At 39.4% G+C, this 23130-nt stretch overlaps 1 protein-coding gene across 2 annotated transcripts in view; it reads right to left on the reverse strand.

Moving 5' to 3' along the window:
- DOCK1 (dedicator of cytokinesis 1) overlaps positions 1-23130 on the reverse strand; it is a 561291-nt gene that overhangs the window by 153548 nt on the left and 384613 nt on the right. For both annotated transcript variants that reach the window (XM_045023408.1, XM_045023406.1), the window contains exons 30-31: positions 12730-12808; positions 4819-4919 (exon numbers count right to left, since the gene is read on the reverse strand). In XM_045023408.1, the coding sequence (XP_044879343.1) occupies positions 4819-4919; positions 12730-12808 (180 nt within the window). The remainder of the gene's footprint in view (positions 1-4818; positions 4920-12729; positions 12809-23130) is intronic.

Below are 23130 nucleotides of genomic sequence, written 5' to 3' on the forward strand. Positions count from 1 at the left end.
AATCTCTTAGGAACCTTTGAAAACTTCAGCCTGTATAAAAAATGTAAACTACCCAGATTTTTTCAGACTGCAGTAAGGCAAATCTTGAGGCATGGTTATCTAAGCATAATTATCATGCTTCTTGGAATAAATAATGCTCAAATGGTGCTGGTGGCATGAGACACTACACTCCAGGAAATCACAGCACTCCTCTGCTGTGATATGCTTGCCTATGCAGCTACAGCTGATCTCATTGGGTTCTTTGAGTGGTTTGTGAACATTTTGGGCTTTGAGAGATTTTGGGTGGAGAGAGGGATTGGCGGGGGTTTTAAGTGCATCTGTCTGGTAGGTGGTTGAACGTCATTATTTAGATACCTAATTGCTACAACTACATTCTTTCAGCGGCTACATAGTTTTCATGCCTTAGTACAAGACTGTATAATACTAAGATTAAGAAAACAGACCTCTTAATACAGTAAAGCCCACCCTCTTATGACACAAAGGATTTGCCTTCTGAAAATGGCCTCAAACATCTACCACATATGCAGCTTTCAATATTTAGGCAATGTGCTCACTAATGCTAACTTGTGGTCTTGGCAGAGATCCTATAGAGAGGAAATGTTTTTACAACATTCAGGAGATGGCTGTCACTGTAAGGCCAGATTTACACTACAAGACTTCTTCCTACAGAGCTATCACAGGGACAAAGGGGAGACAACAGGGAACACAAATCAATATCTTAGATGTCTGTATACACACAGTGATTACAAATGATGTTTTAATGGTCAAATAAAGCAAAGGTTCCAAAGCAAGTGTCTCGAACATCATGGTGGGGCGAATTAGAGCTTGAACACCAATATCAAAGGTAAGGGCTCAGGCAGAGAGAGATGCATCCTGGAAGTGAATGGATGGTTGTGCAAATGGTGTTGTGAGGAGGATTTTGCCTTCATTGACCACAGGATCTTGTTCTGGGAAAAAACTGCTGAGTGTAGATGGGGTCCATCTATCGAGGAAGGGGAAGAGTATTTTTGGATACAGATTGGCTAATCTGCTGAGACAAGCTTTAAACTAGGCTCTGTGAGGACAGGAAACAAAAGCCCATAGGTAAATCAAAAACACGGAGACCTGGGTGATGGGTCAGAATTTGGGGGGGGGTGTCATAGGCACAAAGCAGGGACATAGCAGGGACAAAGGAGAGACAACAGGGAACACAGAGGGGAAATGAAATCTGTATCTCAGATGTCTGTATACTAATGCAAGAAGTATGGGGAATAAACAGAAAGAACTAGAAATACAAGTGAATAATCACAACTATGACATAGTTGGAATCACAGAGACCTGGCAGGATAATACACATGACTGGAATACTGGTGTAGAAGGGTACAGCTTGCTCAGGAAGGACAGGCAGGGGAAAAAAGCGAGTAGGTGTTGTCTTGTGTATTAAAGATGCACACACTTGCATTGAAGTTGAGATGGAAACAGGAAGAGACTTGTTGAAAGTCTCTCGGTAAATATAAAAGGGGTAAAAAAAAAACAAGGGTGATGTCATGGAAGGGATCTACTGTAGACTACCTAACCAGGAAGAAGAGGTGGATGAGGCTTTTTTTTTTTTAAACAACTAACAAAATTATCCAAAGCACAGGACTTGGTGGTGATGGGGGACTTCAGTTACCCAGTCATCTGTTGGGAAAATAATACAACAGGGCACAGATTATCCAACAAGTTCTTGGAATGCATTGGAGACAACTTTTTATTTCAGAAGATGGAGAAAGTAACTAGGGGAGAGGTTGTTCTAGATTTTATTTTGACAAACAGGGAGGAACTGGTTGAGAATTTCAAGGTGGCAGGCAGCTTGGGTGAAAGTAATCATGAAATGACAGAGTTTATGATTCTAAGGAATGGTAAGAGTAAAAAGAGCAGTATAAAGACAATGGATTTCAAGAAGGCAGACTTTAGAAGAGAGTTGGTAGATAAGATCCCCTGGGAAGCAAGTCTAAGGGGAAAAATAGTTTGAGAGAGTTGGCAGTTTTTCAAAGAGTCATAATTAAGGGTATAAGAGCAAACTGTCCCAATGTGTAGGAAAGATAAGAAATATGACAAGAGATCATCCTGGCTTAACCAGGAGATCTTCAATGCTGAAACTCAAATAAGAGTCCTATACAAAGTAGAAACTAAGTCAAATTACAAAGGATGAATATAAAAAGCAACACAAGCATGTAGGGACCAAATTAGAATGGCCAAGGCACAAAATCAGATTAAACTAACAAGAAAACATTCTACAAATACCTTACAAGCAGAGGAAGACCAAGGACAGGGTAGGCGCATTATTCAGCAAGGGGTGAAAGACAATAACAGAAAATGTGGAAATGGCAGAAGTGCTAAATGCTTTTTTCGCTTCAGTTTTCACCAAAAAAGTTATTAGCAATCGGATGTCTAATACAGTGAATGTCAATGTAAATGGGGTACGATCCGAGGCTAAAATAGGGAAAGAACAAGTTAAAATTAGACAAGTTAGATGTCTTCAAGTTGGCAGAACCGGATGAAATACATCCTAGAATACTCAAGGAGCTGACTGACGAGATATCTGAGCCATTGGTGATTATCTTAGAAAACTCATAAAAGACAGGAGAGATTCCAGAGGACTGGAAGAGGGCAAATAGAGTGCCAATCCATAAAAAAGGGAATAAAGACAACCCAGAGAATTACAGACAAGTCACCTTAACTTCAGTACACAGAGAGAAAATGGAGCAAATAAACAATTAATTTGCAAACCCCTAGAAGATAATAAGGTGATAAGTAACAGTCACATGGATTTGTCAATAACAAATTATGTCAAACTAACCTAATGGCTTTCTTTGACAGGGCAACAAGCCTTCTGGATGGGGGGAAGTGGTAGATGTGGTATATCTTGACTTCATTAAGGTTTTTGATACTGTTTTGCATGATCTTCTCATAAACAAACTAGGGAAATATAGCCTAGATGGAGCTACTATAAGGTGGGTGCATAACTGGTTGGAAAACCATTCCCAGTCAAGCTGGTAAGGCGTATTGAGTGGGGTTCCACATGGATTGGTCTGCGTCCAGTTCTGATCAATATCATCATCAGTGGATCACAAGCTAAATATGAGTCAACACTGTTGCAAAAAAGCAAACAGCATTCTGGGATATATCAGCAGCAGTGTTGTAAGACACAAGAAGTAATTCTTCTGCTCTACTCCTTGCTGATATGGCCTCAGTTGGAATAGTGTATCCAGTTCTGGGGACCACATCTCAGGAAAGATGTGGACAAATTGGAGAGCAACAAAAATGACAAAAGGTCAAGAAAACCATATGAAGACAGATGGAAAAAATATGATTTAGATGCCAAGGAGGAGTAATTTAATCTTTCCTTTGGTTAAAATAAAGATTCAGCCTTAAAAATGTGAGCACATTTAATCCTAATGATGAACCTTACCTGTTGCCTCCCATACCACTTATGTCTGCCATCTGGTTGTAGCCTAAAAGGGCTCTGAGATTTGGGCCATGACATGATTTTGTGGAAATTTTGGGGTGAGGGCTGGTGCTGAGTGGGGGACTGTCGGGTAGGAGGGTCCCCCAACAGCAAGGCATTCAACTCTGGGCACCACTGGTTTCAAAGGCTGTGAAGCTGGCTCTGCAGGTCCTAGCAACAAAGGTTTACTTGCTTCAGCTGAGTACTGTGTGGGCAGGAGGACAGAGAATTACGAAAGGGAGGAGGTCTAGTTTGGCTGGGTTGGGGTGGAACACGAGGGAAAATTAGCAGAAAGTAGAGGGGGCTTGTGTAAATTGCTCTTTCCTTCCCCTTCCCAGGTCTCTCACTGGATTTTTGCTGGGACTTTACCTCCCCTCACCTAGCCGTCCCAACCCACAAGGGGGTTCTTCATGAACCAATTAAAGAAATGCCCCATAGGTTGAGTAGCACTACTCTGAGCTATGCTGCCTCTTATCATAACGCAGACATACTGCACTTCTTTGCTGTCAGGCAAAACTAACAGTGATACAAAAGACTACATAAGCACAAGGGTGCTGAGATAGATGTGGTGAGGGAACTATAATATTGAACTTCCTAGCATGTGTGCCATTAATGCTGTGTTTTGGTTGAAAATTTAAATAAATCCAGATTTTTTGCACTAATTTATTAAAAACATTTGGATATTGAAAGAGTCCACACACATTGTTTAAAACCACTACATTGATTTTTATTGTCTCTAACTTACTTGCTCAGTGAAGGAAGGGCACACTATGCCCAAATTTAAAGAAATGGAGGCAGTAATACAGTGGGCAAATCCTCTGTGTTCCCAAATCTTTGTATCTTCTCATTTTGACAGGTTTTATTTGCTGTGAAATTTAGAACTTCAATCCAGACAGTTCAAATTCCCTGTCCAGAGGTAGCAATGTAATCCCTTTTGACCAGGAAACCGTACAGGTCTGCAGCTATGCAACAAAACATTCTTCCGGGGTATCACAGTGACACTGACTCTTTCACTGTAAAAGGCCTTTAGGAATTAGGCAATAAAGAATACAAGTGAAATGAGATTAGAATAAGCACAAACCTAAAGAGGATTTTAAAGAATCTACTTTTAGAATATGTTCATACTTCTGAAAGTCTTGACTATGAACGTACTGCAGCATATGCCATTTCAGACCTTGATTCACTGGAAGGAACATATGCTATATTTGATTCATAGTTTTAAAACCAACATTTCATTACATCACGATTACGTGTAAATTTGTATAGATTTATCTACGGAACCAAAGTAAAATTATGTTAATAATCCCTCAAGTTCTTGCCGATGGTTTTATATTGGGAATAGGACTTACTTGTTAAGTATTTTGGCTCTTTTAGCACTTGAAAAATTCTCCAGTTGTAGAGATTCTTGTGTAAGAAAAGCAACAGCCAGGTGGAAGTAGTTGTTCCAAAGCTGAAAATCAGAGAGATGCCAAGAATAAATACTATTAAATCTCTTCTACACACCTACAAAACATCTTAAAATACATAATTTATGCACATAAATATTAATAGAAAAAACAGACATCACCTTCTTGAAGAGATCTTAGTCCATCTCCATACCGTTTATATTTTTAATGAAACAAAATGGTCCATTTACACAAAATCAAAGGCATTTTGATTATTCAAACACATGAAATATGAATACGAGCGTGTGTATATGTTTTATATATATTTGACACACCCATAATTTCATGCATATATGAATGAGACTGTGTGTGAGTGAGAGAGAGAGAGAGAGAGAGAGAGAGAGATTTAAGTTTACTGAATGTCTATTAAAGTCTGCTGAAGGACAGACAAGGTTGGCTGCTCCTTGTGCAATTATCTTTGGAAATACTTACAGGAAAACAAGTCTGGAAGGGACCTCCTGGGTCCTCGAGTCCAGTTCCCTGCTATCACAGGCAATCCCATTCCATCATCCCGTTCATAAATGTATCAAACTCCATCTTAAAATTAATTAGGTTGTTTGCTTCCATCACTACTGGAAAGCTGTTCCAGAACCTCACTCCTCTAATGATTAGAAAGCGTCTTCTAATTTACAGCTTAAACTTACTCATGATCAGTTTATACCCATTTGTTCTTGTGCCAACATTTTCCTTTATTTTAAATAATTCTTCTCTCTCTGGTGTCCTCCCTGCTGCTCCGATGAACTTATGAAGAGCAATCATATCCTCTCTCTGCCTTCATTTTGCTAGGCTAAACAAGCCAAGCTCTTTTAGCTCCTGTCCTAAGACAGATTCTCCATTCACCTGTTCATCCTAATAGCCCTTCTATGCCACTGTTCCAGTATGAAGTAATCTTTCTTGAACTTGGGTGACCAGAACAGTACACAGTATTCCAAATGAGGTCTTATCAATGCCTTGTAAAATGGCATTAACACTCCCCTCTCTCTACTGGAAATACCCTGCCTCATTTGTCCTACGATCACATTTGCCTTTTTCATGGCTACATCACAATGGTGCCTCATAGTTATCCGATGATCAACTAATACATCCAGGTTCTTCTCCTCCTCTGGTATTTCTAACTGATGAGCCTCCAGCTTATAGCAGAATTTCTTATCAGTCCCTAAATGCACGAACTTGCACTTTGTACTATTAAATTTCATCCCATTTCTATTACTCCAATCCTCTAAGTCAGGCAGTTCTTCCTGTATAATATTCCCATCCTTCCCTGTATTGATTATGCCTCCCCACTTCATGTGATCAGCAAGTTTCATTAGCACACTCCTCCTTTTTGTGACAAGGTCATTAATGAAAGTGTTAAATATAATCAGTCCCAAGACTGATCCTTGAGTAACTCCATTAGTAACTATCAAAAGAAGTTTCCTATAATGAATCTCAACAAATCACAACACTGTAATAATGTTAACAGTCTCCAGCCCGCATTCCACTGTGTGTGGCTACCTCAGAACTTGGTTTCAGAGAACCATTGCCAGTGTTCGCTCCTATTGATACACTATCCACTGCAGACCTCAAAGCATTTTCCTATGTATTTTTGAAGCACTCTGCATACTTACAGAGCTCTATAAATAATAAAATAATTAAATAATAAATAAATAAAGTGCATGCATTTATCTGATTAAAAACTAAATTTATATGCAAATTAGGTATGGCCCTCAAGCTCTTGGGAAGTTGCCAACAGGTCTCCCAGCGTTGTAAAGGTTATGCAAGATCAGTGCATTTATTTTCGCGGTGGCAGACATAATGTACAGCTTACTTATTGGAAATATAATTTTTTCAATACTCTATAAAAATATTTAATCAATTTTTAAAAGTCTCTAGGTGACCCAAACAAAATAAATTAGTTTAGTCTGGTATCTCTTATAGTATCTCCTAAACCAGAGCAAGGGAGAAAAGGGAGGGAGTCCAGTTATGGCTCACCAGTTCTCTGGGCTAGCTCCAGATTCAACATGACATTCAGCAGCCCCCAGGGTGCTCTAAGTGATGCCACTGGCATACGGTTTTTAATGGGTCCTATGCTAGTAGAGGATCAGGGCCGCCCAGAGGATTCAGGGGGCCTGGGGCAAAGCAGGGGAGCTGCGGCGCTTGTACTCACTCGGCGGCGGTCCGGGTCTTCGGCGGCATTTCAGCGGCGGGGGGGCCCTTTAGTTGCGCCGCGGCTTCGGCAGCACTGAAGGGCCCCCCGCCGCCGAAATACCGCTGAAGACCTGGACCGCCGCCGGGTGAGTACAAGCGCCGCAGCACCCCTGCTTTGCCTCCCTTCCCTCTTCCCCCTCCTGTAGAGGATAGGCATAGATGAACTCTGCTCTGTCACACCCTCTACCTGCCTTCCCCATACCAGGAAGGGTGGAGTGCTACAGGTGGAGGACCCAGCTGTGGCATGTTTGTGCCAGCAGCGAGTTCTCTGACAGCAGAGAGCTGCACATTGGTGACCAGATTATGGCCCTTTTGCACTGTTGCTGTAAAGAGAATCTGGCCCACCATGTTATACAGGCTTTGTTGACTGAACAGTGGAAATGATGGTTCCACACTGAGAAACCCTGCAATGAATCCTCAAACGTTTAAATCTTGAAGTGTTAGCTGATCTCAATTGTCAAGACAGAACAAAAGCAGAGAAGCAGTCTTTAAGATAGCCAGGCCCCAAATCACTGCAGAGCTCTACAGATCAATAGTTATATACTGAATTAAGTTGAAAAGAGTGGACTTGTTACTCCACACTAACTCCCTGCATGGACACTTTTACTGTGCACTAAAAGTTCCTTTGTGTGCATTAGCTTAATACACTTTGGAAATATACAAAGCTAAACCACCTCAGGGCACCCTTTGTGCACAGTAAGAGTGTCCACATAGGGAGTTACTGTTGACTAGCTAGTGCACTCTAAATTCACACCCTAGCTTCCTGAGCACTAACTTCCCCGTGTGTCTACATCCAAACCTCAAACTCAGGCAGACACTAGTAAAATTGAGAGACTGCACTGTCCGAGTCTGATGAAAAGGTAACTTAGGGTTGAGTATGTTCAGCATATTGATGGAAGAGCAAACCAAACTACCTCACCATATCTCCTAGTAATTTCACAGTAGCAGGAGGATGAATGCACAGAATCCTGCAGTATTCCTCATAAGAGAATTCTTGGAGAAGAGCTGGATCATCTCAGAGAAACTAATGGAGACACCCAATGTGCCACTGCCATCTATACCTACACGGGCTCACAGCCAAAACAATTCCTTGTGGTGAACAGTCATAGGCAGTTGAGAGATTTAAAATAATCAGCAAGGACATTTTTCTATTGTTCTTTACCCAGAGATCATTTACCAACCAGACCAGGACTGTCTAGGACAGTCATGTCATAAATCAAATTGAAATAGGTCCAGGAAATCTGAGATCACTAGATAATACCAGAGCTACCGCACCACAACATCCTGAATAACAGCTTGCTTACACGAGAAAGTTGCATTGATTTTAACCTCAGGTGTAATTTTATATTAATTTAATGAACTGGGACAAAACAGTGCGTGGACATGCTTATTGTGTTATGAATGGTTTATCTTAAACAGATTCCTAAACTATTTAAAATGAACTGAAATAAGGGTTGTTTAAACCAAAATAGGGGCATTCACACAGCCTTTTACACCAGTTTAACTAAATTGGTTTAACAAGTATACCGTAAGTTAAATAGGTGCAACTTTCTCATCTAGGCAAGGCCCAACTTTCCATCAAAATGGAACACGAGAGCAGGGCTGTAATGAGGACGATCATCAGTATCAAGACATGGCTTGATGGCCTCAATAATCACTTCTTTGAGATACACTGGAATCTTGCCCTCAAAATTTGTTGACCTTCTTTTTCTAATAACAGATCCGCTGTTTTTAGTACCTGAAAGGTGCATGGCTCCAATGAGTAGATTTCACTTGAAGTTCTTTAAATAGCTCTGGAAATTCAGTAGGTCAGGTTGACTGAAACTCCATGTTGTAGTTGTGCCTTCTCTCACACCCCACACATGCAAAACTGCCAACTGCAGAAGCAGCGAATTTGGCCCATATGAGATTTGCCACAAATTAGGCAGAAATCTGCTCAGAGCAAGAAACACTTAACTCTGATTTCAAGTGCAGACAACCTAGATTCACCTTGCTGTTTACCACCCAGAACTGTTGTACTGACTGAGACTTCATAGATGCTAGGGTGGAGAAGAAGGAATTTTTCTTTGCCTACATTATGACAATGCCATAAGAATATAATGTGATAAGTCAGAATAAAAGTATGATTTCCTCTACGGACATGTTAGTCCCCTCTTTTCACCTTTCATCTGCTGCAATGTCATTTGTGACTTATCTCCTTGCAACGAAACCTACCAAAATTAACTAAATGAAAATGAGTGTCACACATGGCAGGCCACGGCATTTCCAACACTGAACAGGATTTTTCCTGTTACTCAAAACAAGAAGCAGTCTTTCAGTCACACTGCTTCATGTGCTCACACAGCAGTTTTCCAGGCAAGGAGAAAGGCAGTGGAGTGAAACTGACTAGGACCACCTGGAAGAAATGATGTGTGAGTTCAACACAATCAGTGCTAATAAGAAAGGGACTGGGAAATACTCAGGCCTTTAAGGCTTTGTGATGATTTTGAAGAATAAGATATGGGGAAGGGTTCTGGGGCCCTTCACTTTCAAAAGGAAAAAGACAATTTTAGCATTTGAGCCATTTCTTGTTGTAAGGAAGAGCAGACCACTGAGAAGGGAATTGGCAGAACAGATTTAACAAGCCAAGAAAAAAACTAATTAATAAAAAGGATTATAAAGAAATATCACCTTTGATATTTTATTGATAGATAAATAGTCAATTGATTAGACTCTTCCTGTTGGTATGCATACTTCCACCTTTTCATGTTCTCTGTATGTATAAATATCCCCTGTCTGTGTGTTCCATTCTATGCATCCGAAGAAGTGAGCTGCAGCTCACGAAAGCTCATGCTAAAATAAATTTGTTAGTCTTTAAGGTGCCACAAGTACTCCAGTCCTGTTTGAGTATGTTTAAATATCCAGATGCAAACTTTGCAACTGAGGCCCATCTGAAACTTAAATTACAACAGGATCCCATTAAATTTAAAAATAATTCAGTTTTTGAGAAGATTATAAACAATTTTAATGAGTCAAACTGTCAGGTGAGTATGAGAAGCACGGGCCAGGGGCTCAAAAACTGGGGATGTAGTTGCATTCCTCAATTAAGGATGGAAGCACTGTAGGCTATATTCTGATTTAGAGGTATCCTGTTGGGTCTCCAAAATGTCATCTGAGGGCTGCAAACTTTCAGATTTAGGTGGCCCTCTGACTTTGGCACAAGGCTGCATCTTCCTTTCTATTTAGGTGTGTATTTGTGGAAACAATGACTGCTTTAGAAATGGCATCAGACATCATTCATAGATTCATTGACTAAGTCCCGAAGGGATTGTGATCATCTAGTCCGACCTCCTGTACAACACAGACCATATGACTTAATTGAATTACTTTGTGCTTGAACTGGAACATATCTGTTTAGAAAAACAGCCCATCTTGATTTAAAAATTGCAAGTGATGGAAAATCCACCACAGTTCTTGGTAAGTTGTTCCAATGGTTAATTACCCTCACTTAAAAATTTGCTGTTTATTTCCAATCTGGATTTGTCTAGCTCCAACTTCTTTCAAGTAGATCTTGGTGTACTTCTGTCTGCTAGACTGAAGAGTCCATTATCAAACTGTTGTTCCCCATGAAGGTACAGTACTTATAAGCTGTGTCACCACTTAACCTTCTCTTTGTTAAAATAAACAGACCCAAAAGACCTCAATCATTAAAATACATGATTTCCAATCCTTTAATTGTTCTCATGGTTCTTCTTTGAACCATTTCCAATTTATCAACATCCTTCTTGAATCGTGGACACCAGAAATGGGACACACTGTTCCATTAGTGGTTGCCCCAGTGCCAAATACATAGGGTAATATATAACCTTTCAACTCCTACTTTATATTACCCATTTATATATCCAGGGATTGCATTAGCCCTTTTTGGCCAGTGTTGCACTGTGAGCTCATGTTCAACTGATTATCTACCATGACCCCCAAATCTGTTTGAGTCACTGCTTCCCAGGATAGAGTCCCCCAAACTGTAAGGATGGCCTACCTTCTTGATCCTAGATTTATGACTTTACATTTCATCATATTAAAACACACTTTGTTTGCTTGAGCTCAGCTTACTCAGTGATCCGGATCACTCTTTGTCCGTGACCCGTCCTCTTCATTGTTTAGTACTCCCCCCAATCTTTGTCTCATCTGCAGACTTTGTCAGTGATGATTATGTGTTTTCTTTCAGGCCATTAATAAAAACGTGAAATAGCGTAGGGCAAAGAACTGATCCCTGTTGGACCTCACTAGAAATACAGCCACTTGAGGATGACTCTCCATTTATAATTACATTTTGAGACATATAATTTCATTAGTTTTGAATCCATGTAATATGTGCTGCACTGATTTTGTATCATTGTAGTTTAGTAATCAAGAAGTCATGTGGTAATATTCAGTTTCTGTGTTTTCCATCTTTTCTTTTCCAACATGTTTTACTTTCTGATTCTTTCTGTTTTGCCCCTGCTTATTTTCGACTCTGCAGTCTATTTTGTTCTTCCCTAAGGTTGTCTGCCTAGCTAATTAATTAATAAAATTAATAAATTTATTATCAATTGATTAGACTCTTCCTGTTGGTATGCATACTTCCACCTTTTCATGTTCTCTGTATGTATAAATATCTCCTGTCTGTGTGTTCCATTCTATGCATCCGAAGAAGTGAGCTGCAGCTCACGAAAGCTCATGCTAAAATAAATTTGTTAGTCTTTAAGGTGCCACAAGTACTCCTGTTCTTTTTGCAGATACAGACTAACACGGCTGCTACTCTGAAATCAAACAGGACTGGTAGTTATGGTATAGCCATTATAGGCTTGTGCCTAATTCCCCAGCTCCTGGAATCATGTGATTAGATCAAAATAGCATCTTTTATTTTTGCAAGTAAGTTTCTTGCCCTCATGATTGGGAAGAAAAGCTTGAAATTTGTGTGACTGATGCAGATATGTCTATCTGAGTCTGGAGACAGCCTGAAACAATGGCTCTAAAATGGTGACCTACTCCATGCACTTCAATGGAGTGTTAACTCCAAGACTGAGTTCTGGGTTAACTCCAAGTTCTGGGCTACCCCACCAACAAAACACCAGCAGAGAATGTTGTTCATGGCAGGAGGAAAGGGAGTGCTATGGCTTGGCCCAGCTGCCCAAACAGATACACCTCATCTGCTGGGGTAAGTAGCAAGAAGCCCTATGTGCTGCCACCCCTCCTTCTCCAGGGGTGAAAGGAATCTGCTGCCACCCCTGCTTCTTCTGAGGGGAGGGGGAAGCTACCTCCCTTGTTCCCACTCCTAAAACCCTGGAATATTTTAATCTGGCTCTTAATCTCAGAAATCATTGCTATTCAAATCCAGGCTTTTGGCTCAACCTGGCTCGAGAGAGGGGGGGGGGGGGGACAGGCCATGACATTTGGATTTGGATGCCAGTTTCCTCAAAGTACAGAGGTGTTTGGGTTATTTGTTTAGTTCAGCATGTCACAGAAGACATTGTATAAATTCAGCGTTCACGCTCCAAGAAAGAGATGCATAACAACAAATAGATAAATCAAAACTATTGGTTTGTACCTGAAATTTACTAAAACATTAACATTAGTACCAAATATACTGTTTATATTTTCTCTTACCTGTAACTCAAAGTTGGCTTGGTCAAGAAATTTTTTGTTTAGCATATCTGCATACTGATTAATTGCTCGCAGGAAGACTCTGAAAGATCAAGAGAAAATTACATAATTACACACTTATACTTTGGCACCTTTGTAAGTTTGGCATCGCAATTAGATACAAATCTGAGACGATCTGGAAAGTGAAAGCTGTAGCAGTTATTTGAAAAGCAGTGTGATCTCACCACTGTTAAGCATACAGAATTATATGCAGATGTTCTCAAAATTAATCATGTAAATTAGCATATGCAGAATAAAAGAAACAGAAGCAATGTTTTGGATAAAATCACTTCTCTTTAAAATACTACAAGATAATCAAGTGAACATTAAAAATTCATTTCATTAACAAAAAGTGCAAATTAATTACTTTTTAAAGTCCCAGTGTCTTAATGTTATATATTTAGCATTAAACTGTATCTTAACTATTAGTTGAGGCAAGACACATTTTAAACTAATTATCAACCATTCACCATCTTACTTATGGGCCAGTGGCCCAAAGTACATACGTTGTGCTTGAGAAAAATGTTTTGAAGTTGTCTAGTCCTAGACTCTGCTTTAAAATGATAAATTAGGACCTGTATCAACTTACTACTTTTCTAAAACAAGAGGACTTCTCAAGTAGTAGGTGTTGTTGAGAAGCTTTAAAAATAAAAAGCATTTAAGTAGAATAAGTATGTCTCTACATAGTCTTGGTGTCAAAGAATAAAACATATTATTCTTTAGCCTCTTGGTCTCTACTTTTGAGACAAGCATTATCTTCTATCTGTAAATTGCTTAATTGATGCTATTAGACTGTCAAGCTAAACCCTGGGTAAAGGAACATGTCCTTTGAGCAGACTGTACATACTGTAGATTTTATTACTTTTCAAGGCATGTGCAATAATCAAGACCAGTCACAATGCCTTTTTCTAATGGCCTCTCTCTTTTGCACAATAGCAATCTGTCAAGTAAAATCCACATTAGGATACAGATAATAAACTTAATTACCTTTTCTATATTTCAACAGCAAGCAACAGAAAATTTAAGACACTAAAGTTAGGGACACATGATGTATTGGCTGCTGGAAATATCTTTCACAGGAATTAAGAGTCTTACCTACATTTGAACAAAATGAAAGATCCCTTGTCTTTGCCACATCTCTCTCACAATTAAGGGAAACAATCCCCCAGTTGCACGTACACAGCAAGATAGGAAAGGAGTTTCTATATAGAGACTACCTGCTTGCATTTACTTAATTTCTTAAGACATTCGGATACCATTGTGATGAGCATGGTACAAATACCTATACCTATAGACAGACCAGATACCTGCTGTAGCACGGCCACTTAGAAATTTAAAGAAAATGTATGACGGTGCATGGGCGGGAGCCTTATTACGGAGTCAATTATGCCTAAAAACTAGAGTGATAATCCATTTGCCTAATAATCTTTAATAATAGAATAAAGTGCAAAATTACTTTTGTTATTCTTCTTTGGTCTTACACTAAAGTCTTATTCTCCCCTTTTTATATATACATATTTTGCAGTATTACCCTAGCACTTCTCAAAAAACAAACAAATATATGTATGTGCATCCCTAGCATGCACACATGCACTGGAGGGTTTGCACAAACATGTATGTCTGCATTAGCTATCTTTGTCAGCATATACATTTTGGGATCAATTTATGTAATGGATTTTACAAGTGGGATGAATTTCGTGTACATTGAAAAGAAAACCGGAGAGACACATAATATGTATTTAGATCTTACTGTGATTCAATTACTCTGCTGTGATATATGCAAAGACTGATTACCTTTCCAAATAATTTAATTATGTTGCTTCAAGATATCGCCATAACGGATTCAATGTGATCCATCTAATTAAGCTTTGGAAGAATTTCAGGACTTTACAGACAAATATTTTCTTAAAAATGTAAGGTTCATATTTTACTCTATGCTGATTTTAGTACATAAAAATAATAATTAATGAACAAATTGACTACTGAAAAGCAACAAATTATTATATTATATATACACACACACACACACTTGACTGTATATAAACTTTTAATTAGAAAGTTGTGATTTTGTATTATTGTTTGTGTATTGGAGCTGTAAGGATAACAAATATTGTCTATAAAATATGTATTTATGAGTAAACTACCAAATGAATTAGGTGATGGGAAAGATCAAGGCCCCAATCCTACAAGTAACAATGTGCAAATGAACCCTATACTCATGAAGAGCCTCACTGAATTCAATATAACTTGCAGGATCAGGGCTCAAAAGAACAGCAAAATCTATGTATCAAACAGGTCTGTTTGCAAAGCACAATAATACACATAAATTACTTCCTATAGTTCATTCATACCAGAGTAAACATTCACTTATGGTGTCAGAACTATTTAACGTTAATCGGTAATCCTACTCGAAAAAAAGGGTTTTTCTGTTTGGAAGGTGCAACTTGTGTAGACACAGCCTTTTTGGTAAAACTATTGTATTATAAGTTATAATTCACACTTTAGTTCCCAACAGATGTCAAACCAGATAAAAATTGAAAGGAAAACACTTTAGAGGAAAAGCTTTTGTAGAGCTGTGTATGAGGTAGCAAAGAAATGTTAAAACACCTTTGCTACATAAATCAACGGTCTGGACATTATCAGAGTGAGTTACGTGACATCAGTTACGTGAGTCCAAGCTCCACAATTCAGAACTGGATTGTGATTATTACTGTGTTGAGTGGAAGGGTGCAGTGGGGTTGAGTTCATATCTTGCAATTTAATTCACTCCATTATAGAAGCAAGATCACTTGCATGAGCTGAATATGGAGTATTTGGATCTGGATTCTTTATTCAGGCTGGTCTCTAACGATAATGTTACAAAAACAGCAAAGGCCTGAAATGCTGCTCTCTAACGTCAAAGACATCCTTGTGATCTCCAGGAGTTCAAGCTTTGCTCTTAACTCTGAACTTATTATTATTTCTAATTTGTATAGAGCTCAAAATGCATTAGGCATTTTAGACAGAAAAATACGGCTAGGTCCTTCCTGGGCACATTACAATGAGCAGACAAAGAGGGGAACAATACAAGGCAGTGTGACCCATCAGTGGAATGGGGCACACTCCATGTAGTTCACATAGGGTAAAGCTATCCTGGAAGAAGTGTGTTTCAAGATGGACTAGAAGAAGAGGATGGAGCCACAGCAGAGAGGATCAGGGAGAGCATCAGAGAAGCAGGCCAGAAGAAGTGAGTGAAGTGAGGACACAAAGGGGGAGTTCATCAGGTGGCCTGGTCAGAGGGAATGGTCCTGGATGGAAACAGATATGTGTGTGTGTGGGGTGAAGTGGCAAGGTAGTATAGCAGTGTAAACTTCTCCTGGTACGTGATGGGAAGCTAATGAAGGGACCAAAGGAGGACAAGGCAAGAACTTGAATATTTCCTTGCTTTTGTGGCTTTGACTATTACCTTCAGAATGTGAAAGGATTTTTTTTTTTGGTGTGACTTTAAAAAAAAAAGAAACAACAAAACTATTAACCCTGTCTCTCCCTCATCACTATGGACAAAGCTCTGGTAATCTGTAATTGAGATTAATGCAAACCACTCCCCTCTGTCTTTCCTCATTCTCATTCCTTTCCCATTTCAGCTGATCCAAAACACGTACAAAAGACCTTTCTTTATGACCCTGACTGACTTTCTGGCCTCTCTGAAATCAACTGGAGTTTTTCTATTAGCGTTAATGGACCAGGACTGCATCCCATGTCTCCCAATTACTGATTCTCTTCACTGGCTCCAACTTTTCTTCTGCAGGACATTCAAGCGTGTCCTGTTCACAAATAATAGAATGGATTTATTTCAAACTTTTCAAAAATAAATCAGCCTTTGGATTGAGGGGAAAAAAAAAGGAAACTTTTTAAAAAAACTTAGAAGCAAATGAAAATAGCGGCTATAATGAAATCAAGTTGCAACCTTAACCATACTGCTTGCTCCAGCCTGTCTCTTAGATACCACTCTTTGATTTTTTGTAAAATTGTAAATGAGTTTGCTTTTGTTTGCTGACAAACTTTTTTGTACACAAACACAAAAATGGCTGGCAGTAAACAAAAACGTTAAGTTTTAAGCTAAAAATAGGAAATTTAAGGTTACTTTTTCCACTAAGGTAGCAAATTTAAAATAAGAGACGAAATGTGAAAGTTAAGCTTCACCCTATACGTAACTGTGTATCTTTATCAAATGTGGGTATACACAGACTTTATACATATATACAATCACCTTGGCCAAAATACCAGCCAACTGAGAGAGAAGGAGGGAGAGAGAAGTAAATTTAGACCTGGCTTACCCACAGAGTTATGCCAGTGTTATTTTTAATCAAGTTAGTTAAATTGGTACAACTTTGTGTTTAGACACACTTAAGTCTATTTAAACTTGGTTTATATTGGTCTAGCTTGCCCTAAGGGCAGCCAGTTGTAAAACAGTAACTGTGTCCGCACAGAGGTCCCCTGTAATTAAACTGGAACAAGCTGCATGTAAGCAAGTACTGTACATAATTGAGACCTACTGCCCTTGTATCTGGCATTTTGTTTTGTGACCCCAAGTATTGACCAGTTCAAAATTGACTAATCTTCTTGCTGTCGTGTCTCAATTGGATTGTTTTAGCCTTTGATCCTGTTACCATCTTAACTTCTTTCTCCTCAGCCACCTCCTTATTTATTTATTAAAGTGTTGCCATTTTCTGCTATGCCAACACCCTTTTTGGAAGTAGGATTTCTTCGGCTGATGTCAGACAAAGCCCAGAGATCTTAGGATTCCTGCCATGGAGTTGCAAAAGAGAGCTGCTGCAGCAACTATTAAAGGACTAGAGTGTCTGGAAAATGACAATTCCATTTCAAGGCAACTTTCAAGATTTCAAAATTTGTTTTTGTTCCACACTGGAACAAAACCAAAACTTCTAGAGCATTCATTCATTAAATGGAATTGTGTCAAAATGTCTGTTTTTGGATCAAAACTGGAGCTCTTTGATTCAAGACGGAAATACTGACTGAACCTTTACTGTGGTATAGTTGAAGGTTGATGATGGCAGATATTTAGCATAAAGCTATTCCAGAATACAGTACTGCATAATGAAAAGCAATATCTGCATTGCAATAAAAGTAACATCCACCCTGAATAATTACAAGTTAATTGAGCAAAGGGGAAGTTAGAAAGGGGAGTAATCAGAAACCAATTTAACTGCTATAGCCTCCTGGCACAATTAAAGTTACTAAAATGACATTTGTTACAATCAAGCCCACAGCACTTTCTAGCATGTCTGTTACTGACTGTTTGGTGCCAATAAAACACAAAATTTTTGATGATACATTATCTGATAAAAGGAGGAAAAGATCTAACTTTGAGTAGAAATACTGAAACCGAAGGTAAATTTTGTTTCTTATTAAAGTTGGTATGGGTTAGAGGATAGTCAAATTCTGCCAAATATTTCCAGGTGTATTTTGGCTGACCATAAAATGAATTTGCTTCAGTCATACTCACATATGTGTTTGTTTTTCACAATGCATTCATCAATGCATGTGATACTTGCATGAATGCTCACAGAAAGTGAAAGTGTTCAAAACAGAAGTGATCTATTGCATAGGGTGGAATACTATTTGGTACAGCAGGGTCACTGGGGGCCTTATTCACCATTGCATTACTTCTGTTTTACCTAGGTGTAAATCAATTTTGCAATAGACTTACATAAATACAGGGCATAAAATTGCAATGGTATATTAGGACTGCATTCTCCAAAAACCCTGAAGACAGCCTTAGTAGAGAGGCAATTAAATAAGCCAGGCAAGGATCTGACCACAGATGTCACAGCTAGGACCATGAATACACATGCAATTACTTTGTGTGAATGTGATGTGGAAAATTAACTTGCAATTCTGCACCAAGACAGTGCTTTTTTACAGTAGTCTAATTCTTCTAGGACTGATGTCTCAGGTAGAATCTGTGTGAGCTAGAAAGGAAAAAGTTAATAATTTTCTTTAAAAAAAATCCCTAATTCTGCTTGTCTGTTCTCCTCTCCATGGACTGCTACAGCTCCCTGAGAGCTTTAAAGCTTCACTGCCTTCTTCAAGTCCTTATCCTGATTTTATGAGTTACACTTATCCAATCAGGAATCAGAAACAATACAAATAATTATGTGATTTGTGTGTCTCATTTCAGCTAACCAACAACTTGAATTTCAAATATTGAGCTCCGAATACATACAAACTGTTTGCAATCAATCTGTTATTAAAAAGAAAAAGATCATGCAGTCACCATGAACAGTTTTGGAAAACTTCTGCTCTCAAAGAGGTTAACCATATGTTAGGAACAATTAGGAAAGGGATACAAAATAAGACAGAAAATATCATGATATCACTATACGAACCCATGGTGTGTCCATACCTTGGATACTGTGTTAAGTTGTGGTCATCCCATCTCAGAAAGGATATAGTGGAAGTGGAAAAAGTTTGAAGAAGGGCAATAAAGTTGATTAATGGTATGGAACGGCTTCCATATGAGGACAGATTAAAAAGATAGGACTCTTCAGCTTAGAAAAGAGATAAATAAACGGGGGATCTGATAGAGGTCTATAAAATCATGAATTGTGTGGATCAAGTGAAAAATGTTCTCTAGAGAAACTAAATGGGATGATTTAGTTGGTGTTGTTCTTGCTTTGAGCAGGGGGTTGGACTAGATGACCTTCTGAGGTCTCTTCCAAACGTATTCTTCTATGATTCATCGGGTCACCCAATGAAATGAATAGGCAGCAGGTTTAATACAAACAAGAGGAAGCACTTTTTCACCCAAAGCTAAGCTGTGGAACTCATTGCCATGGAATGTTGCGATGGACAAAAGTATAACTGAGCTCAAAAAAGAACTGAATATGTTCATGGCAGATAAATCCCATCAATGGCTGGTAGCCAAGGCGGCCAGGGATGCAAGCCTAAATCTTTGGCTACCAGAAGCCAGGAGTGGAAGACAGGGTAGATCACTCCATAATTGCCCTGTTCTGTATATTCTCCTTGAAGCTCTGATATGGGCCACTGTCAGAGACAGGATACTGGGGAAGATGGACCACGCTCAGACCCAGTAAAGCAGCTCTTATGTTTTTATGTAGTTATTAATCATTTATTGTGTCCAAAGTGTGTTGGGTGGTTTACGGATATAAACTAAGAGAGGTCCCAGCCCCAAAGAACTTTAAAATGAATTTGCCGCTTGATGCATGTGGAAAGACCCTTGCACCCATATATAGTTCCATGGATCCCAGTGGGATGCCTACGTGTATCAGAATGCAAAATTTGCTTAAAAGACAAAAATATAGATGAAGGATAGGTAAAAAGATGCAGCTTCCAAGCAAAGTGATTGGAGGTTTGGCACACAATTCATCTCTGTGTGGGTTTTTTTCTTTATTTAGTAATGTCATCCTTCTCTTCTTCCATTCTCTTTTACATTCATTCAGGGTGCCCTGACTTGCTTAATCAACAAGGTTTTAAAAAGTCCTTATGCTCTGCCTTCTCTTCACTCAGTCCCTTTTATCCCATGGGGGTTTGCACGAGTGTAGGGGGAAAGAGTGTAAGTCACATAATGCCGTAAGAGTGTAAAACATCTAATTCACTCTCTGAGCAACACTCTCTGTCACACACGTCAAATCCACCAAAAATGCAATAAGTAATTGTGAAGAAAGGATGAATGTGAGCAAATCATAATCCTCATACAGACATTTCATAAAAAGGACAAAGCTAATTCGTAGAGGACATTAGTCACTGCAGATTATTTAGTTAGATATAGTTTGGGATTCACAATTAAATTGGAAAGCCTAACATATTGCAGTATTTCTGATATTAAAACAATTCAAGCTGCAAATACTCCTCTCTCAATAAATGCGTTACCCAAAATGACACCACCTCTTCTAGATAGTGAAAAAAAGAGTGACAGATTCAATCACCAGAGCACAATTATCCAAATAACCATACATGGACTCAGCCTTTTTACTATTTGGGTCTACTTGAGAATTCTGTGAATGAGAGGGAGTTTAAAGTCAGGTTACAAAAGGCACTGTTATGAGGTGACCAATTAAGTTAGATAGAAGGATAATGAATGCTTTGTTTCAGCTGACCAACCTTCCAGTTCATCATCAACCTTTACCTTTTGAGCTTTGGCATCTTTGGAAGTCAGATGAAGGCCTGGTCTACACTGGTGGGGAGGAGGGGATGATGTGACTAACCTAGCTGAAGTTGACGTACTTAGATCTACTTACCGCAGTCTCTTCAGTGCGGTAAGTCGATGGGCTGACGCTTTCCTGTCGACTCTGCCTGTGCCTCTTGCCCTGGTGGAGTACCGGAGTCGATGGGAGAGCGCTCAGTGGTCTATTTATCGTGTCTAGACTAGATGCAATAAATGGACCCCTGCTGGTTCGATAGCTGCCCATCGATCCAGCAGATAATGTAGACAAGTCCTAAGAGTCAGATACCTCCTTTCTTGGTACATTTGAGATGAAACTAGAGTAAAATAAATAAGAGTGACCAGAACCTAACTAAAGCATAGCATTCTCTTTTCCTTGAAAGGCTATAATCATATATAAATACAAGTAAAAACTATTGTTTTTAATCAGGGCTGCCTGGGGTGGCAGTGGGGGCGGGGACGGGGACGGACACACAAGTGGTGCAATTTGCCCCAGGCCCCGCAGGGGCCTCACGAGCCATGGCCTGGCGGCGGTCCGGGTCTTTGGCGGCATTTCGGCAGCAGGGGCCCTTCAGTGCTGCCGAAGATGTGGAGCGACTGAAGGCCCCCCCCCCCCACCGCCGAAATGCCCCCGAAGACCCGGACCACTGCTGGGTGAGTACAAGCGCCGCAGCTCCCCCGCTTTGCCTCAGGCCCCCTGAATCCTCTGGGTGGCCCTGTTTTTAATTTCAATCATTTTTTTCTTTTCAGTAAGCTTAGAAATTCTAAAAATCAATAAAGTGTGAATAATTTAATCGACTTTATGAATCACACTTAATTTTGAGCAACTTTTTACTTCACATATAAAAAGCTCTATTAAAACCCATATTTTAATATACTACTGTATAATGGTTTTATTCATGGCAATGTACACAGTACATTGATTCTCTGTTTACCTTGTCATCAGCGTGGACAAAAGATGTAGTGATCTGATGCGGTATTAAATATTTACATGTTTTAGCAGTATCCAAGTTTTATGATAAAAAGTTGCTCACTGATATCTTTATTGTCATAGGCTGGAGAATGGGACTCCATGGAAAGTGGGACACCACATGGAGGTATCTCTGCTGTTGTGGAAGCAATCACATGAGGGTTGTGGCAGTCCCCAGCACTCCCCAGAGCCAGAGGGACCATCATACCTATCACTCTGCTCTATCCCCCACCACCTTGTCTACATACATTTTTTGTCCAGTTGTCTTTGTGTCAAAATTTTAAGAGTTTACATGTTTAATAAGCATCCATTTGTATATGTTACAACTGGCATATTTGCAAATTGTTGAAGGTGGTTTTCTGCTGATAAATGCATGGGAATAATCTATACCATTATAAACACCCGTATACTGGTATAACAGCATCCACACTATGCGGTTGTACTGCTTTTTAATCGGTTTCTAAACTGATGCAGTTAAAGTGGTGCAAAAACCGTATGTAGACAAACCCTTAGCTTGGTGCCTAGGCTGGGTCCTTCTGGGTTGGTGGGGGGAAAGTTGGAGGAATTGGAAATTCCTATCTCCTCTGCTGCTGTTATTCAGGTGGTGGGGGATAGAACAGAGTGATAGCTATGATGGTCCCTCTGGTTCTGGGGAGTTCTGGGGACTGACACAACCCTCATGTGATTGCACCACTTTAACTGTATCAGTTTAGAAACCGATTAAAAAGCAGTACAACCCCATAGTGCGGATGCTGTTATACCAGTATTCGGGTGTTTATAATGGTATAGCTTATTCCCATGCATTTATCAGCAGAAAACCACCTTCAACAATTTGCAAATATGCCAGTTGTAACATATACGAATGGATGCTTATTAAAAATGTAAACTTATAATTTTTACACAAAGACAACTGGACAAGGGACATCAAATCAAAGGCAGAATTTACTTGCTAAAAACCTAAAACAGGTTTCAGAACCTGGCTGTGGGTCTGTGAAACTGAGCTAGGGAAAATGTGAAAAATCATACATCTCTCTTCTGTTTAAAACTACCCTCCAGGAAGAGAATGCTATAACTGACTCACGCTTTCCCTATGTAGGTCTGACCCAAAGCCTAATGACGTCAACGGAAATGAGCTTCAATAAGGCCTTCGGCATTCGAAGATTAGCGTAGGGAATAGCGTAGCTGAAGTCGACATATCTTATTTCGACTT

This window comes from Mauremys mutica, chromosome 7 (assembly GCF_020497125.1).
Source record: "Mauremys mutica isolate MM-2020 ecotype Southern chromosome 7, ASM2049712v1, whole genome shotgun sequence".
In the NCBI taxonomy this organism is placed as follows: Eukaryota; Metazoa; Chordata; order Testudines; family Geoemydidae; genus Mauremys; species Mauremys mutica.